At 56.3% G+C, this 19612-nt stretch overlaps 1 protein-coding gene across 2 annotated transcripts in view; it reads right to left on the minus strand.

Annotated features, from left to right (window-relative positions):
* Positions 1-31: 31 nt before the first annotated feature.
* The window catches only part of Prdm11 (PR/SET domain 11), a 40345-nt gene continuing 20764 nt past the window's right edge, over positions 32-19612 (minus strand). Inside the window, exons 5-7 of one of the 2 annotated variants that reach the window (XM_010612499.3) lie at positions 7887-8074; positions 3277-3900; positions 32-2250 (exon numbers count right to left, since the gene is read on the minus strand). In XM_010612499.3, the coding sequence (XP_010610801.2) occupies positions 86-2250; positions 3277-3900; positions 7887-8074 (2977 nt within the window). In that variant the 3' untranslated portion in view covers positions 32-85. The remainder of the gene's footprint in view (positions 2251-3276; positions 3901-7886; positions 8075-19612) is intronic. The other variant, XM_019205799.2, reaches the window with a different exon arrangement.

The raw sequence follows: 19612 nt of genomic DNA on the forward strand, positions 1-19612 counted from the left end.
TATATATTTATATAATATATCAAAGCTTATGAGTATAGATTAAAAAAATATTCAACAGCTTAGCGAACTCTGCAGCTCGGGTTCCCTACATGTCCGGGTAAAACACGGCCCTGTGGTCCACAGTCTGCAGCATGGGCTTCTGCTCCAGGGCCGACATCCTGCTGAGGACCTCAGCTGACAGTGCATAAGTGTTGCCAGACTTCTCCTCGAACCAGCTGTCCAGGGCTCGCTTGGCATCAAAGTTGGCGATCGGGGGTCCATTGACGGCGATGGTCAACAGGTCACTGAGCTGCTCCAGGGTGAGGCGGGAGCGGTGGTTTTTGCGGACCCGCTGCAGGGCGGTTCGGCCTTTCTCACAGCAGGCAGTGGAAGTGGGGAGGACTTTGAGGACCTGGATGACCTTGTTCAAGAGCGGAAACCTCTGCTTGTATTTGCCAACGTGGCCGATGAGGTCTTTGAAGCTGTTTTTGGTGTAGTAATCCGCCTTGAGCTCCCGCCACTCCAGCAGCAGGCTCCCCCGAGGGTCCAGCCCTTCCCTGCACACATCCCGGGAGAAGGTGGGGATGGCTTCGAGGTGCTCAAATATCTGTACCACGTCCTCCGTGCCATAGCTCAGCAGCTCCTCGGTGCTCCTGGGCCAGGCGGCCAGGTCGAACACCTGGCAGGCCTTCACAAAGATACGGCTCCGGGAATCAAACCTCTGTGCCAGGATGACCTGGGTCTTCTGGCAGATCTTCTCCCTGATGGATTGGAACTTGGCTTCTGCCACCCTGAGGTTCTTCATGGCGATTCCATTGAAGCTCTCCCGGAAGTTCTCCTCAAACTCCTGCAGGTACTCGCCCGGGGAATCGGCCAGCCGGCTGATCTCCTGGATGGCCTCCTCGATCTTGTCATCCACCTGCGACACCAGGAGGTACTCGCCCTGGAAAACGTAGGCCAGGCGCGACAGCACGGCGATCACGTCCAACAGGAAGTAGATGAGCTTGACGGACTGGTAGTCCAGGAGGAACTGCAGCAGGGCCAGGGCAATGGCAGAGGCGTCCGCCCGCTGTGTCTGGCTGCTGACGTCCTTGAGGTGGGCCACGACCTCCAGGTAGTCCTTGATGAGGGCATTCAGGACGTTCTGCTCGCCGATGATCCACCGCACGGCACGGATGTCGCCCAGGAACTCAGTCTCCTCGCAGAGCGTGGAGGCCGTGGAGCGCAGCTCGCACATGAGGCGCGGCGAGTAGCGGTAGAAGCTGAGAAGCTGCTTCAGGTTGTTCTCCAGCTCCTCCAGGCAGGGCAGCTCCTTGCCACTGATGGCGTCCAGGATCTCCAGGTGGGGCCGGTGCACCATGAAGGGCAGGCACAGCAGCCAGGGCAGCGTCTTGCGGATGGTCATGAACATGCTGGCGCGCAGGCTGGCCGTGACGTTGGCCCCGTCCACACCCAAGCCCACAGTCGGCTTCTCATCCTGCAACCGGATGCCCAAGGCCGCAAAGGCCCGATCCAGTGCCTGGAGATAGCTCTCCGTGCTGGAGAAGCCCAGCTCCTGCAAGGACAGGAACTCGGTGGCCGGGGGCCCATCGCTGCTGGTGTACTGGACGTAGACGGCCACCGTGTCGGCCAGCAGGTCGTCACTCTGCCCGTCCAGGATGACGCTGAGATACGGCGACTGGCGGATGCGCTCTACCAGGTCTTCCCGCAGTGCGCGGGCGATGTGGTGGATGAGGATCTGGCAGTCGCCCTCGTTCATGTACTGGTCCACCACCTTGAGCTCGCACTTGCGCAGCAGCTCGGCCAGCGGCCGGAAGTCCAGGTAGGGCCTGCCCTCCAGGGCCAGGTGGTAGGCGGTGTTGAAGAGCAGGGTCATGTTGCGGCACATCTCCTCCGTCTTCTCGGGGTGCATGCGGAGCTTGTAGAGCTGCAGGCACTTCTTGTGCAGGTTGCTTTGGCTGTGCAGTTTGATGGTGTGGATCTTGAACTGCTTGGAGCCGATGATGAAGGCCGAGGTGCGGGACGACTGCACCGTGTACTGGCGGCACACGTGGCACCACATCTCGTTGAGGGTGGGCGAGTACCGCAGGAACCAGAACTTCTTCAGCCACTCCTGCTTGAAGCGCCGGATCCGGCGCCCGGTGGCTGAGGACATCTTGGAGGGCTCGTCTGCCGCAGTCATCATATCATTGGAGACGGACTCGTCTGCCGAGTCGACCTCCTGGTCATCATCCTCCATGATGGCGGGGCCGGACACCATGCTCTCCGAGGCTGCAAAACAAATAGAGAAGAAACATTTACACTGGGGCGGGAAATCGGGTTTTCCAGGAATGAACAGCAAACACTGCCCAGAAGGGTGCCATGCGGTGTACAACAGAAGTCCTCAGCAGCCTGCGACAGAAGGAGTCCAGCCGAGAATTTATCTCTAGGCACTCTTGCTCACCACGTGTGACTCTTCCTCCGAGGCTTATCCGCGGTGGCCCGCAGTTCCACCACCCCGCACTCCAGGCTGCCTGCCCTCACCTGCCAGTCGTGGGTGCTGGAGAGGCCGAAATGACCCCTATCAACCGGACAGAAAGAACTGGAAGAGAAAGTCGATGCAGGGGGAAAAAGGCACACCCCACACCCCTGGGTCAGCCAGGAAGGCCTGGGACTCGAACCCCGCCCCGCACTGATGTGGTCAGGGGAGGCAGGCTGGACTGAAGGCAGCTCGGAGGGGCCCCAGAGGAACCTCAGAGCCAAAATGTAGCTTCCTTCAGATGCATGCTTTGAAGACCTGCACCGCCTCCTCCTCCGTTCAGAACTAAGGGGTGTGGTGATCCCTGCACCCCCTGGGCACCAGGCTGGGCAATGAGGACCACATGGGGCAGAACAGATTCTGGAAGAGAAGGAGGCTGTGTTCCTCGACTCAAGGGAGCCATGAGAGCCCCCCAGAAGGACACCCTCCTTGGGCCTGAGGAGCGAGAATACAGGCTTTGGGGGAAGGCACCAGGCAGACCACCAGAGAAAGGCAACAGGTCAAGAACACAGCACACACCCCTCCTGCAGCGGAACTTCCTTTATTGACAAGGAGGATACAAGGGCGACACGCAAAGCATCCACCACAGCTGCAAGCGGGCCTGCCCCTGGCACCGGAAGACGCTGGCTCCCCCACAGGCTCCCACCGTAGAGGTGGCCACCAGCTCACTGCACTCCTCAGGTCTGCCGGCAGGTGGCGCCAACACGGAGCGCGGGCCTCCCTCCGCACAGCCCGCTGCACTCTTCCCTAGGACAAAACTTTCATCCAGACCAACTTACCTGCAGGGTCCGAGAACTCTGGGAGCTCCAGTACCTGTGGTGGCAAAACGGGGGGCTCAGGAAGCTTCCCAGACTTAAGCATGTCTAGTTCTGCCTGGAGTTCTCGGACCTTCTTCTTGAGGCGAATACAGTTAGGGCAAAAGGAGGTGGTGGGAAGCTCATGAGGGTCGGACGCAAGGGAGGCCTCCGCGGGACTGTCGGCCTTGAAGGATGCCGGCTCCTCCTCTTCATCCTCCAAGGGGCCGGGCTCCTTGGCGACCCCTTGTGGGATCTTCCAGTCCCCGTCCCCCTGCGTCCGGCTGACGTTCTGCACGCCGTGGGTCTTGGTTGCAGCACGGCCGTAGGCGTCGTCCTGGTACTTGGGGACTTTCCGGATGACCAGGGAGGTGCTCAGGGCCAGCTGATGGGCTTCCACCTCCGAGGTCTCCAGGGAGGCCTCCAGCACATCCTTGAAAATGAGGTCGATTTTCTTCTTCTTGGCCTGGGGGTGCACTTCCCCCTCGTCAAACCCACGCTTGTAGGGACTTCTGCCCTGTCTCAACACGGGAAGGTGAATGGGACCCCTCAGGTCTTCTGGGCTATCCAGAGCCTGCTCAGACTTCTCCCTCTGCAGCCTCTTCTCGCCTAGGAAGGAAAACCAGGGTGTAAGGATGTGGGGAAAAGCCCCAAAAGGAGAAACCAAAGGAAAACAAAGCTCTGGCCTTCTGGGGTGGGTGTGACAACATGAGAGGCAGGGCAGACCAGGAGACTGGAGGAGCTCATCATGGGACCCGGAGGGTGGAAAGAGTTCTTAGGAAAGGACGGCTTGGAAGAAGCTTGCTGTGTAGAAACTCTGCACTTACATGTTGAGTGTGAAATCTACAGGGGAGGGCGACTGTATGTCCTTTAACGGGAGGTGCCATCCTATTCCTAGAAGCCAATGTCCTACTCAGACAGTTTTAGATGGCAACGTCCCAAGGGACCTTCAAGGAAATCAATGGCTCCAAGTCGATCAAATAACATAAAAATTTAGTGGATCCCATAGCCCAGAGGCTGCCCCTCCAGCCTTGGCAATGAGAAGACGCTGCTTGGACTTGGTAAAAGGTACCCCAGGGAACACCAGGAGCCCTGTCCCACCCTGGCTGTTCTGGAGACAGACGGCTTAGGGAAACGTCCAGTTCTCCTGGCAACTGGAAGCCCAGGGATGTGTCAGAATATGTGATCAGGATTCCTGTGGCTCCCAGTGTTGACTGATGCTGGAGGCAGAAGGAAGGCAGAGTCACCCACAGCAGCTAAAGGATCCAAGGTGGCAGCCTCCAATGAGATAAAGGACAACGTAGCCATAATAACCCAGGGCAGTCCCCAAATATCCTTGTTTCTTTGCCTGACCAGAGATGTGTCTTTTTCTATTTCTCTGCATCGTGTGAATTATTTCAATTCACTTTTTTTTTGGACATAAAGTCTAAGTTCCCCAGGCTGGCCTTGAACATGTGATCCCTCTGCCTCAGCCTCCCCAGGAGGTAGAATTACAGGTGTGCACCTCCATGCCAGGCTCAACCGACTTGAAATTACTGTGAATTAATCCAAAAGCTCCAGTGAGCTCCCTAGTAACAGGTGATTTTCTCCAGGTTCTTTATAAAATAGCATCGTATCATAGAACACTGCACAAATGTTAACACTTCCCAAGGGAGGGGTGTAAAAAAGAGGGGCTGGGTCCTTAGACCTCAGAAGACTGTGACAGCATCTGTGGGGCTGGGAAATCTTAAGGAGTGATGTGACTCAGAGCAATGATGTTGCCTGAATATGTATCACACAGATTTCCTGACAGCCCTGAGTGAAGTCCAAGGGCCCCAGTGAGTGCCTCAGATGCCTGGGCTTGGCCACACACAGCTGGCCCAGGTCTGACTCCAGGTTTCCTACAGGTACAAGCCTAACCTATTCAGGATGCCCCTCATCCATCCTCACCCGAAAGCTTAAGGAACAACTCTCCCCGTCCAGAGGCCTGAGAACTCAGGGGCCCAGCCTGAATTTCTGTAGCAGCTGAGCTACAGAAAGAGGAAAGATGAAGGGAACTTCTAAAAACTGCATGTTTGCCATGAAGATCAGATAAGCCATTTGCTCATTACAAATCCCTGAAAATCAAGGGCTACTCTTTCACATTCTCCTGGACCAATCAGGCAGCAAAGAGCTGAGGACGCTGGGAGCTCTGGGCTGTGAGTCACCAGGGACTCCTCCTGTCTCTCTGTTCAAGGCCCAGGTCATCTACCTCACATGACCAGGAGACCTTTTCACACTTAGGGCTTCCTCGAAAACTTTAGGTGGACAAGTAACTCTTCAATCTTATGAATTTGATTGCAAAGCCTCCATGAACTATGGGGTGAGGGGACATAAAGCAAAACCAAAAACCTCCAAGTAAATTGATGCCTCAAAATAAATCAGATGACATGAAGATATAGAATACAAGCCGGAGACGCATCCTCTTCTTTAAAGACAACCACAAAGGTATGATTTATAGCCTCTTTCAGGAAGTAGTGCTGGGCTCCAAACCACGGTCCTCCTTAATAAGGACTAATAACTTGTTCAGGCCACCAGCTTCCAATTGAAAAGACACCTCCATCTTTGCATGATCTTAAGCGGCTGAGCACAGTGACCAGCATGCCAATCAATGACACCATCCAAACAGCCAGACTTGGCTAACGCTAAAGCTTCAGAGGAGCACAGAGCTCCACGACTGGCTTGCTGTGGCTTTCCACTTCCTTCCTGCTTCCTACTGCTCAGCCTGGCCCAGGACACACACGGCTTCCTCCCATGTCTTCACACGTCTCAGTACCTGTGCTTTTCCCATCTTTTTGCCAGGCTGCCTTTGAGCCACCATTCCCAAAAGCCCACTTCCTTCTCGGAGCAGTCCCCAGGCACAGGGCTCTCTGAGGATGATGCAGCTTGAGGTGTTTGGAAGAATATACTAAGAGGGAACAAGGTCCTCACAGATCCAGAAGGAGTCAAGAAGATTATGGCCAAGGGCTGAAACCTGCATCCTCAGATACGACTTCGCTTGGTTCTCTTTTCTTCCAGTGGTAAGTCTTCTGGAAACTTCTTGGCTGTCTTCGTTCACTTCTCTATTTCATCCACTTAGCAGATGTTCTGAGCACCTACCACATTTTTAGAGGCAACTTCACAGGTCAAATGGGGACCACAGCTTCATCAGAAAAGCACACCTTCCCGAGGGAAATCAGCATGTGCCCAACCCCCAGATCCAAAGAAGACAAGAGATGCTTTGTCTGCTGGGCTTCCCAGCAGTCACCAGATACCTTTTACCAAGCCAGGCAGCAGCTGTGCACTCAACCATTTGCTTTGTTCTGGTTTGTCCTTCAAGACAGTTTAACTTCAATGAGTCACCTCTGCCCACTTTGCCTCTTCTCCACTCATTTTCCAAATGAAGACTCACTGCCATTAGGCAGGTTGGCCGGGAACACAGTATTTTGGGGCCTGGGCATAGCCTGTGTTCTGGGACCAGGTAGACTCTGGGCATTTGGATGTGTGGCTTTAATGCAAAGAAAGGCCCCTTCACAGATGTGGGCTCCCAGTTTAGCTGGCCAGGCTGAGGCTGGAGCGAAGAGGTTGGGGCTTGGGGCTGGGGAGTATTTTCAACTGTGTGCAAAAGACTCATTCAAATGGAGCCCGGATGGAGGCCCAGCCCACACACCTAAGGGTGGCATCGTACCCCAAAAGGGTCTGTCCTCTCACATCACACCATTAGCACCACCAACGAAACCAGGAGGAAGCAGGGAGGAACCCGGTTTTGTCCCGGAGGTCACTGCAGGGTAGAATTTAAACCCAAGCCAGAAACCTAGCTCCATCCTCCTAACCATGTAATCCTGGGTGAGTCATGGTATTTATTTACTTCTCAGCTTATCCATCTGTGAAATGGAGCTTGTACTCCACACGGGGATCATCAGCATTAACGGTTTACAACGGAGGGCTTCCATTGGTCAGGGCAGGCATTGCTCTAGATGTGGACTGTACCTTCTTCCGCTGAATTCTACGGCACATCCATGGGCAGATGCTACTCCTGTGACTATCACAGAGGACCACACAGAGACCCGGATCCACACACAGGAGGTAAATGTCATCTAGGGTTGCTAGGATTACGGAGGCAGCTGAAGTTAGAAATGTGTGTTCATTAGTTTGAACCGGGGGGCAGAATCGGTGTTGACTAAATGTATTCACTGGCGCTGGGGGTTGTCTCTCGTCCCAGTGCTCTGAAAGTGTGTGCTAAGGGTTTCTGAGACTGTCTCACTGGGAAGAGAGCACCCAGAGGTGGTCACTGCCTGGCTATAGTGCTCAGGTCTGGCCCATCTGTTCCCTGAAGCGCCCTGAGTCCTTCCAACTCCCTGGGTCAGTGGTATTTCCCATGGGTTTCTTTAGGAAGCTCCTAGAAGAGGGATTCTGGCCGCCCCAGAAGAGTGGCTGTGGCCTGGCCCCAGGCATAGTGGGCGTAGCCTTCCGGCTGGGTGTGGCCCCACCGGGATGGAGGGGGTCCTGCCGGGTTGAGCTTGGCTCGGGCAGAGGTAGCCCCTGGTGGGTATGACCTCTCCGGTGGGTGTGGCCCCCCCCGGAGTTTGCACACTCACCTCTGGCCAGGTTGCGGTGGATGGTTTCCTGGGACATGCTGTGCAGGCGCTTCATGTAGTCCTCGCTGTACCAGACCCGCAGCCGCTCCCCTGGCCGGATGTCCCTGCACGCCCGGAAGTAGATGCGCTCACCATGCTGGAAGGCCAGTAGGTTCTGCTCCCTCTCCTCCCGGGAGATGACCACATACCTGAGGGCGAGGGGACAGGTGAGAACCACGGGCCACCCCTTGTGGGGGTCCTGCTAGTGCTGGGCGCAGGTGTGGGAGATTCCAGTGCCATAATGTTGACACAGCACCTGCTCAGCCCAGGAAGGAGCACCAGGGAGGGCCAGCCCTGTCCCAAAGCTCCCTGGGACTCCAGTGCTCCACCAATCTCTTCCCTGAGGCCGGAAATGACACCTGCCCTGGCTCCCTCATATGTTACCATAAATATAACTTCCACTGTATACGCGAATACTGTATACAGACGTGTATAATAAGCAGAGTAAACGGTAGCTCATTTCTTGCTAACTTTTAGCTACAGGAGTCCTTGGGCTTCTTAAGACCTCTAAGGTTGGTTAGGGCGGAGCCCGTGGGCTGCTCCGGTATTTCACAGAGCCCAGCAGAAGTAACCCACATGACCAAGAGGTCATTTAATATGTGCTAAAGATTAAAATATTTCACAGAGGGACCCTGTGGACACAGAGGGGAAGATAAATAAGACAGTGAACGGCTGGCAACCTTTGATTAACTCAATAATTTAAGCCAGATGAGGCTCAGAGAGGCACCGTGTCCAAGGCCACACAGCTACCAAAGGGACAGGCAGCTGTGTGGCTTGTCACTATAACGCCTGGCTCCTACGTGGACATTTAAATCACCAACTCAGCGACTGCAGGAAACCCTTACAAGTTCTGCCAAACACAGAATCTACGGTCGCCATCCAGCTCCCCTAAAATGACATTTCTAATGCCCAACCTGCCACCTTCTCCATCTCTGGGAGGCGAGAGGATGTTGCGGGGGGGGGGGCACAAATCCAAGGGCAGAAGGAAGTTTTCTGCTGTAGGTCTGTGCTACCTAGGAGATTGGTAGCCACAAATGAACTTTTCCTTCTGCTACAGTTTCACTCAAAAGCCTGAAAAGAAATCAGTTTGTTTGGCTTAGCCCAAAGAATGGTATTTGCCATAGTCCAGGAGAAATAAAAATTCATAGAAAAACTCAAATGCATAACAAATAAATGAAAAGTACTGAGCATCACTAATAGGAAAAGAAACATACAGAAGCACACTGTCTCATCGGAACAGAATGTTTAGTATGAATAATAATAACGGTGCTGTAAAAGGCATCTCCCGCAGCCGTGTCACAGAATAACCTGCCACCGCCCTTTGAGAAATAAATTGGCAGTGCAGACCCAGAACAAAAAAGATTTGGGACAAGTAGGCAAGCCCTGCACACCACCACCTGGGCGGCTTCACTATTTATAATAGTGCAAAAGCCAAAACGTCTGAATGTCGAACGCCAGATGTCTAGTTTAGTCAATGAGCATGCATTCGCCTGTGGGACCTCATCCATAGGAAAAATATTTTCAAGACTCTTTCAGGACATAGCAAAGCACTGCTGATAATCACGTAGAATGAGGATAATAGAGCAAAAGCTGTTTACATCCCGGTTCCAGCAAAGCTTTACAAAAAAAACCTCAGGAAACTGCTTAAAGGAAACGCAACAGTGTTTTAGCAATGATTATCCGTTATAGGTGGATCATCTTCACAATCTTCTGTACTTTCCGGGTTTTTTTTTTCAATAAGCAATTTTTACCATGTATCTCTCCCACACTCAGAAAGAAAAGAAATACACAAACACCAGTTCCAGCAGGCAGGGACCCCGGTGGCAGCCACCATGGTCAAAGGCACTGAGCATCTACACTGGAGATGCCCCAGAGACGAACCAGCTGACTTGCATGCATCCTGCCCTTACGAAGGGGTCCAGGGAGCAGCATTCTGGCAGCATAGCATAGGCCCGGGAGTGGGCACGGACAAGGCAACGGGGTAGCAGACACCAGCTCTGGCTGCTTCGCCCCCTAGAGAAGAACACGTCACAAGCCCCATCCTCCGGGAGAAAAAATCAATGGTGCTCAGATCCCCAGAACTCAAGTCTGGTGCAGGCTCTTAGCTTCCAGGCATCGGAGCTCTCCTTGGTATCTGATGCAAGCAGGGATCTGGTGCGGTTAGCAGAAAACGTAAGGGAAGGGAAAGAGGACCCTGGTTCCACAGAAGCCACTCCAGGTGACTGCTACCTTCCCTAACTTTCCAACTGCACGGTCAGCCCTTTCCAGCCCCCAGTTTAGCGAGAGCCTGGGATTTAACATCCAAACACACTCAGCCTAGCGGTTAATGCAGCAAGAACTGGCACTGAGAAGCACTCCCAGATACAAGCGGAAGCAAACCCTCCAGCCCTCTGTGTCCTGGAGGGGAGCTCTATACTCACAGAGCAGCATGGGGGGAGAACACCATCCCAGGCACCCCTTTCCTCAACGTCTAAACAGCCACCAAGCTCTGAGAGGGCTGAGCTATTTTCCCATCACTCAGTGTTAAGGGGGAAAGAGAGCTGAGGAACATGCCTCCCACAGGACTTTTCTTTAAGGACGCCTCGTCTACAGTGTGTCAGAAGGTCTGGAGAGACTCAAGTCCATTTCCCCTTCCACCCTTCTACCCAATGAGAACCGATATTTAGATAGAGCACCCCAAGTCTTTGGATCGATCACACTGTATTTTCAAGGGCGGACCGATACACCTGGCATCCGAAATAAGATACACACAGCAACTCTCCGCGAATCACACCAGTCCTTTCCCTTGACGCGATGTCAACGCTATGGAATTTTGTAATGACATGGAGTCAGCCAAGTCCCAACACCAATCACGCCTAATTAGGCGTCTCATGTTACACGCTCTGTGACAACACCTAATGGCCTGACCGGTTGTCCCCATTCGTGACAGTCTCCTTATGAAGAGTCAGCCCTGTCCCATCTTGGGGCCACAGGGAAGCCGGAGCCCTCCCTGAGCAGCACAAGGCTTCCGGGGAGCAGGGAATCATCTTACTCTTCATCCTGGATGAGCACCTGTTCTCAAGGAGGACCTGAGTGACCAGGACACTCCCTGGCCGGAGGGAAGGCACAGGACGCGGTGTAAAGCGCTCGGCTAAGACTGGCCCGGAGTTGCCCTAAATCCCACCCCCTGGACACAATCGAGCTGCTGGGCGACAATGGCAGTGAGGGTAGCATTTCTGGGCTGACCTTTTCGTGAAGATAAGGCACTGTTTTGATTCCAGCCTCCTGGCCCACCCTGGGTACTAGATCAGCGAGGATGAAGACAATCCTCAGACCTCACACCAGATTTCCTGGGTGGGTCAGGAAATGATTACGGATTCCAACTCTTGAGGATGAAAATAACGCATGAGACATCCCCTTGATTGCGAGTGACCACCCAAGGCCAGGTCCAACCCTCCTGCTCCCCAGTGGACAGGAAGTCATCCAGGTCACAGAGGCAGAAATGGGAAAGACCGGCCAAGAAAAAAGGGTCTGGGCTCTGTGTCCTCCTGCACGTGAGGTCCCCCGGCTGGTAGAGACTTTGGGTCATGCACCCACCCACCAGGTGAACCCCTAGCCTCAGACAACCCCGCCAGCCCCTTCAAGGCTTCCCTAGGGGACGATGGCTTAGGCTTCCCAACCTTCCTACCACTGCATTTCCTCCTATTTCGCTCACGCGCCTCACAATTCCCACTGAAGCCAAGACACAGATGGAAATTTTCTCCATCCCCAACCACAAGACTCTCCACCTCCCCGTTCCTTTTGCTCTGACCTCTGTTTAGGGGTTAAAGCATTTGCCAACCTGGGCCCTCCCTTCCCAGCCAGTCACATTGACTTTGAGGGCTAGGGAAGGCCCCAGCTTGATTTCCTGGTGTCTCCACATCTCCCAGAACCTGGACAGTCTTAGTCTTCCCGGCCATGCTCTTGGACTAAGAAGTGCAGCAGGTGGTCTGGACTGCAAAGCCAAAGGTAGGTTGGAACCACCTGGAAAAGGGGTTCCTGAAAAGATGTAGGGATCTGGCCTGGGCACGCTCACTCTGCCAGGCAGCGAGCCAGGCTGCTTCCTTCACTTGGACAAGCCTCAGATCTGGGTGGCAGGGCCTCATGTGCAACAGAGGGACCTTGAGATCTATGTCCCAAAAAGGTTCCTGGCTCAGGGTGGTCCCTCAAGTGCTCTGCCGATGGACAGCCCTGGCTCTCTGAAGTCTCCTGCCAGAAAACATGCTTACGGCCCTGGGAACCTTAACTGACTTCTAGGGAACCAGAGGTAAAATTAATTTAGCTCTAATGTACTTTTGACATGAGAGGGAGTGAAGTGCTGAACGCATCTTCTGGGGTCCTCTGGCTCCAACACTGTGGTCCTCACCTCGGAGGGCCTGGCTGGGGCTGGACAGAGGCCCCTGTCAGCTTCTGGTATCGGGGAAAGGCAGGGGCCACTGGGGCCTCCTTCCTCACCAAGTTTTTCCTTAATCTACTCAGCCCTGCTTTGGGGGCCATGAGGTTTCCATAGGAGGCAGAGAAAGAGAATATACACCAAAGAAAGATCCTGGAGCCTGGGTGTGTTCAAGGTGTGCGACCAATTTCTTTTTATTGCCATCTTAACAAAAAGACTCCTGAAGGCAATCTTCAACTCCCACATGGGAAGGCAGGGCAATTCCAGGCAATAATCAAGCCATGGGGCAGCTGGGCAGGAGGGTGTTCAGTCTGGGGGTCAAGAACCCCCAAAGGACCACAGCACAGAGAGAGGGAGTCATGGGCACAGGGACATGGCCGGTGCCCTCCATTCTCTCTGTGTGGGACAAAGCTCGGTCTGGGTTATGAGCAGCCTCAACAATGGCCTCAGCAGGCACCAGGTACAGCAAGCCTCCTTACCCTGCTGTGGCTCTGGGGGGCAGGATGAAAGGAAACAGTGGGAGAGGGCAGGGAAGATCTGCAGGGATCAGCTCAGGCCATGGAGCGAAGAGGACACAGAGCCAGCTGTGCTCAGGTCAAGGCAAGCTTGTGCCTGCCACCTGCTACCTCCTCCCTAACTGCAAGACCCCTGCTCCCTCCTCACACCCCAAACGAAACACGAAGCTGGGATGTGTGTGGCCAGTGCAGGTGCAGCCCAAGCAAGCAGAGGCAAGGCATGCCGGGATGTGGGACAGACACGAGCCCTGCGGGATGCCTGAGGCCTGGGCTCTGCTTCTCCCCAGGCACTGGCCATGCAGCTCGGGGCCAGGCGGAAGAGCAGATCCACCTCAGTGCTGCCGCTGCCACCCAGCAGGCCCAACAGGAGCAAGACCCGCTGCTCCCACTGCTTTGGATCTGGCCTCTGGACAGGGACATGGGCAAAATCCATGGTCCTGGCCCCCCGCTCAGAGGCTATGTCATTTGTCATCTATGAAATGCAGATAATAATGACAGCAATGCCTGGCTCAGCTGCCTCTCCAGTTATCCTCTGAGAGCCCCCCTGAGATCACATAATGTCTACGAAGTACAAGAAAAGCCTGAAGTGCTCTCTCTAAGTGCACGAGATGGTCTCCTCCTTCCTGACACCCTCCCACTCCTGTCACACTCCACGGAAGGCAAGCACAGCAGCTGAGCACGCGCACTGCACAAGGGCAAGCGGAAGGCGCCACCCACCGGTCTTAGCATCCCCAGGAGGGGAGGACAGACCCCTCCTCGGAGGGCTGGGCTCATCCCCGAAGCCTCGGGCCACGCCCCCAGGAAAGCAGCAGCGTCTGGGGCCTGGCATCCGTGCAGCAGCCCAGAGCTGGAAGCAGGATCCATTCCGATGCTCCCCGTTCTTGCCCCCTCACGCAGGGCCTACTGCCATGGGAGACAGGCCAGGAGGAGGGCAGACACCTCAAGGCCAAGCCAGCCTCAAGCGGGTAGCTGTTCTTTCATCTTGAGCATGTGCCAAGGACCAGGGAGGGAGTGGGCCCAACACAAGCTCTGTTAAAGCACAGGCAGCCGACCTGGGCTCGGTGAGGAGGTGACAGCGCCCCCAGTGTCCTACCAGGGTCCTCGGTCCTGTGCCCGGCCCCCATCTCAAGGCCAGACGATCCCTCCGTGTCTCTTCCTCCTGGTACAGACTGGCCGGGTTAGAAGTTGTGTTTTCTCTTCCGAGACCTGGTAGTCCGTGCAGGGGCAGGAGCCGGGGAAGCTTGTGAGGGACCCAAAGGGGCTATCTGGGGGGCGGAGCCCATGGGGGCTGCTCCTCCTGGACCCCGCTGAGACACCTGGACCCCGTCCCGGATCTCTCTCAGCGTCTGGCACATCTCACCGACGCGGCTGGTCAGCTCGGCCACGGCCTGGCCGATGACACGCATGCTGCTGGCCATGTCCTGGTGCGCAGTCACCAGCTCTTGGCAGAAGTGCTGGAACACCTCAGTCTGCTGGGTGTGGGTGTGCAGGAGCTGCCAGTCCAGGGCAGTGGCGGGCATGCTGGGGTGTGGCTGTGGGGTCCCGCAGGCAGCCTGGGCCTGGGAGCGGGGACGGCGCAGGGCCTCCGGCTTGGGGCCCACCGTCTCGGACTGGTCAGAGGAGGAGGATGAGCGGAGCAGGGAGGGCCTGGCCAGGTGGGCCTCTTCCTCTGGGGCCTGCCTCGGGGGCTCCTGGAGAGGCTGCCTCGAGGGCCCCGGTGTCTCGTCATCTTCATCATCTTGGGACAGAAGCAGAGATGGACACGTGATTACGACAGGAAGAAGGGGCAGCCCTGGGCCTGGACGCACCCCTGAAAACACCCAGCATCCCCCACCCTGTCACCCCTTGGCCTAAACTGGAGAAATGCCTGTCCCTCAGGGCTGTGGGCCAGGCACATGGGTGGGTCCCCTTCCTTCCATGGGAACAGCTGCATTCTAGGAAAAGAGTTCAGGCCGAGGGAGCTGGAAACCCCAAACCCCTGAAGAGACTGTCAGCCACGTGGTGGTCTGTGACCTCGGCTGCCGCAGTCCATCTCTCTGATTGGCTTCCTGCAAAGTCACGGCAATGGCTGCTCTATCCACGTGCCCAAACTAGTGGCCACCAGCTGGGTTGTAAGAAGAGTAGTTGAGATCAATGACATCTGCCTAAGGCCACTGTGGTGTCCCCATGGGTTGGCCTCCGTGCTTCCTGGGTTGCCTGGGACCACCTTGTGGCCATGCTGTAATCTGCAGCTTGAAAACAGCTGAAGGATGCTCTCAGGCTGGAGGGACAGGCGGCACCGCAGTGGGCGGGACAGTGCAGGGTAAACCCCCAGCCCTGCAGTCCCCTTGTCCCCCATGGTGGGCTGCCAGGCCCGGCACATCACGTTCCCCACTCGTGTGCGCTCGGTCACAAAAGAAATATCGACAGGCTGCAGGGGTGACGCCTGCTCCCCAGAGCCTGGGGCCACTCGAGCCTGCTTGGAGGCAGAGCAGCCAGAGCCTCCCCCAAGATCCCAGAGGGTGACAAGTGTGAGCCCACCGTGGCAATGCCCTTCCCTCCCTCCCCAGGCCACCAAGGCCTGGCTGGCTGCACCAGCTGGTCACTGGTGGGGGGGCACTCCTGCTAGCCAGGTTACCCATGGTGACCCTTTGGTGCCGGGGAGATGATGGGTGAGGAGGGCAGGGGTGGGGCAGTCACCTTTCTGTATGCTGGGCCCTTTCTTTCTCTCATCAGTGGGGAACCCTGAGGCTTGGACAAACCCTGATTCACAAGGATCTGGCAGACCTGGATTCACGTCCTGGCTCTGAATCCATCTGGGGCCACCTGTTTCAAGAGGTTCATTCCCTTGCCTGGGTACAAGGAAGTCAGACCCGCTGATCTCCCTTCCCGGGTCTGGGAATGGCCACCTGTCAGGAGCCCCAGGCAAACAGGAAATGAGTGGATCCCCGTGGCAAGGGGCCTGGGAAGGGAGGCGAGGTCTTTGTGAATCACCTTCCTGCCCAGCTCCTGGCCTCCCGTTCTGTGAGAGCTGTGATGCAGGGTGGGGTGGGGCAAACAGCGGCCGATGGAAACAGGGCGCAGCCCCACCAGGAGAGCCCTGATTGCTTCTGCTTCTGAGGAGCCCCAGCTGGGAAGGCAGCCCAAGGTCCCTGGCCTCCAAGGCCTTCTGAGACGGTGGGGAAAGGCAGGAACAGGCCCTGAAGATGAGGGGTGGGGACGTGGAGTACCTGGGGGGCGGGCGGCACAGGGGGAGCTGAGACGCCTCAGGCAGCCAGAAAGAAGCCCGAGAAGGAAGAAGAGCACACTAGACGGAGTGCAGGGAATAAAACAGAAATAAAGCAAGTGGTCCAGACCGGGAGAGAAAGCAGCCGGCCGATCTTTCTGGGGGGGGCCTGGCCCTGCCCCTCCCCCTGCCTGCTACCCCGAGGCGTCCCTGGCTGCTGTGTCCCCAGAACGTGCCAAGCGCCTTCCTGATGTGGCCTCGGACATGCTGTTCCCAGCCTGCACACTCGGCCGGCCCCTCCTCTGCACCTCACGCCAGGCCTGCTTAACTCCTCCGAACCCTCGTTCCTACAGCTCCGTTGCTCTCTCAGGCAGGGCTGCTGAAGCCGAGGGGCGAGGCCTAATGCAGAAAGCAGCAATCGCAGAGCCCCTGGGGCAAAGAGCCGCTCTGAATGTCAAGGTCACTGCGTCCACAGAGTGTGCGGCCCAGGGTGGCCCTGCAACTGCACAGTTCTCAGGCCCGGAAGTCAGTGCTCACTAGACTGAGTCAGCTTCCATCCCTTCCTCACCGACTGGCTCCTGCAATTACTTAATTACGTTTGCTTATCCCCACCAGGCCAGGGCGTTCACAAGAGTGGGGTCTATATGTGGCAGCGTAGGCGAAAACCATAGTAAATATTTAAAATTTTAAAAAAGTTATTATAGTAAAAGACACATTGCCTCAAAATCCTCCCCCTCCCTTTGAACGCACTGATCCTGTTTTTTTATTGCTTTCTGAAAGCCGGTCTGGAAGTCCTAGTTCACGTGTTCAGTTACCCTGTTGTGGCTGCCTTGCTGTCCTGAATGGATTCAAAACGTTTACCTGCCATGGTCATTTTGATTTGGGGAAGGACCAGAAGTCTCACAGTGCCAGGTCCGGGGAATAAAGGATGGGACACACTGCCCTTCTCAGCAGCGACATCCACCCAAGTTTTGATCACTCCTTGTGAAGACACTCACAGGAGAGGACCGCCCCCAGTGCTTCAGAAAGTGGCAGGAATGATGTGCTAAACGTGTCTCAAATGAGGCGGAGGATTTTTGAGGGGAATGGATGGCAATGTGTCTGTCACTGCAATTCCTGCACTGTAAAAACTTAAATACCCGCTGCATGCTTAGATCACCCTTTTCTATATTTTCTACACAGCTCTCTTCCTTGTCCCGGCACAGAGATGCTCGGTGAGTTCTCCGGAATAAAGGCACCGAAAGGAGTGGACACGGGACAGGCGTGGCGGTGGGAGGAGTGAGCAGGCCGCAGAGGGCCAGGGAGCAGGGGAGGGACTCTGGCTGGAAGCCACCGAGCCAGGCCGGCGGGGCCCGGGCAGGTGATACTCACAGCTGCTCGATGGGCTGTCGGTGCCGGTGCCGTCCAGCTGGGCCCTGGGGAAGCTGTGCCCGGAGCGGGCTGTGAGCAGCGCTGACTCGATGGCCCTCTCGTGGGCGGTGAGCACGACAGTGGGCGCCCGGCCGCCGGCCCCAGGGCCTGACAGTGACTGCTGCATGAAAGCCAGCTTGTCCTTGGTCCTGCGCTTCATGTCATCCCATCGGTGCTTAATGTCCTTGACGGAGCGGGGGACCTGGCTGATGGAGGTGATTTTCCGAGCTATGCCTTCCCAAATCTTGTCCCTGTCGGCATGGGACAGCCGCATGGTCTCCCTCCCAAAGAGAACCGCTTCGTGGCGGGTCACCTCTGTGACCAGAATGTCCAGCTCCGCCTTGGAGAACTTGGGCTTCCTCTTACGCTCGGCCAGGGGCACCACATTCCTTGGGTTGAATATCCCACAAAGCACAATTGGGTAAATGACCGTCACCGCGGGCTGGTCCTCCTCCTTCCTAACTGCGCCCCCAGCTGGGGAGCCAGCAGGCACGGGGCTTCGAGCTGGCCCCACCACACCCTCCTCCTGCTCAGAGGTCCCTTCCACTGAGCCGGGTGGGGCCCCTGCCTCACCTCTTACTGGAGGGTTTACAGGAGGGCGGGGGAGGCCCATCGTTCAACCTGCCCACCTCCCACTCCCAGGCACAAAGGGAGTGACGACCACACCAGGCTCCCTCGCAATGACAGCAAGAGCTCTGAAGAGTACGGGACCTTTACTGGGGTCAGGGTTAGACCGCTGCACCTCTAAAGCGACCTTTAGCCCTGGCCCTGTGGCCAACTGAAAGACTTGGAGGGAGAGCGCTTAACCAGGAGGCCATCCACACCGCTGGCGGCCTGTGGCATCCGCTGGTGGCGCCCCTCTTAGTGTGTGATCGCACAGCTTATTCTGTCACTCGTGCTCACTTCCCTCCCATCTATCCCCCAAGTGGCCACCTCTGTGTGTTCGTAGGAGGACAGGCTCCCCTCCCGCAGCAGCACTGCCTGCAGTTCCTTTGGGGGCGCTGCTTTGGTTTTCTGGGGGCAGGAGAGGAGCTCACAAGCGTCCACTGCTTCCATCCCCACTGAGCAGCCAGGGCACTGGGCAAGGGACACAGCGAGGCTCTGTCCAGTCTTTAATTAGTGCTACAAGGATTCAAAGGTCCACCCCAGAGTCCCCAGGGTGCAGTAGGATCCCAGAGCTCATTCACTCCTGTGCCTGCAAAAACCACGGTGACAGTCAGGTCAGCGACACCATGATCCCCACCTCCCCTCCCCGTGCTCCCTGCAAACACCGGGAGTCGGGAGAGGAAGGCTGGGGGCTTGGGACCCCAGCTGGGCCTTCACTCAGATGTGATTAGGCTGAGTCTTTTGGGGGCCACTGGAACATTAGAGGGATCCCTCCAGGGCCTCCTCCCAGGCTGCCAGAGAATCTGATGTATTTTTCTCAACTGAAAAATTATGTAGGGGCAGGGGGTGGCCTGCAATGTAGAACTCTTACTAGCGTCCTTTGGTTTCGACCTGGTAGCATCTGCCCATAAAACTGTGACCAACCACGCCCCAAAGCACTGCCAAATGCCCCCAAGGACACAAAATAGAGCACCTAGCCTAGGGTGGCCACAGGCCAACGTTCAAAAACATTAGTGTCCCCTGCCTTCCTGGCCCACTGCTTACCCAATAGGAGCTAATGCCACTGCGTTGTCCCTAAGGCCTAAGTCCTAACAGTGCCACTAAAAGGGTCTGTCCTTTTGCAAGATGTCGGAATGAAAGCTGTATACACACCTGAGCCCCCTGCTCCTTGAGTTGGCTTGAGCTGGGGGCCACCACCCAGTAGCTCCTGGGACAGGCCCGGGAGTGGGAGCAGAACAGAGCCCACACTGGCACAGTGGGCCCCAGGCTCTGCTCGGAGGGATCTCTGTCCTGAAGTCCAGAGCCATGGCCCTGACTGCAATAACACTGAGCCAGACCTTGCCTGCTCTGGGTGCCAGCTGGTGGCCCCCTGTCCAGGTGGGGCACTTCCTTCCTTGGGGCTGTGGGAAAGGCTTATCCCCAGGCAAAAGCTCAGAGGTGGAAGGCGGAACAGGCTCAGAGCCGTGGGCCAAGCGTCCTAGAGCCCTGGAAGTGACAGCACAGGACAGCTCGGCCCGTCACGCCAGCCTCCTTCTTGCCA

The sequence above is a fragment of the Fukomys damarensis genome, unplaced genomic scaffold (assembly GCF_012274545.1).
Source record: "Fukomys damarensis isolate Sample0158 unplaced genomic scaffold, DMR_v1.0_HiC HiC_scaffold_27, whole genome shotgun sequence".
Lineage (NCBI taxonomy): Eukaryota > Metazoa > Chordata > Mammalia > Rodentia > Bathyergidae > Fukomys > Fukomys damarensis.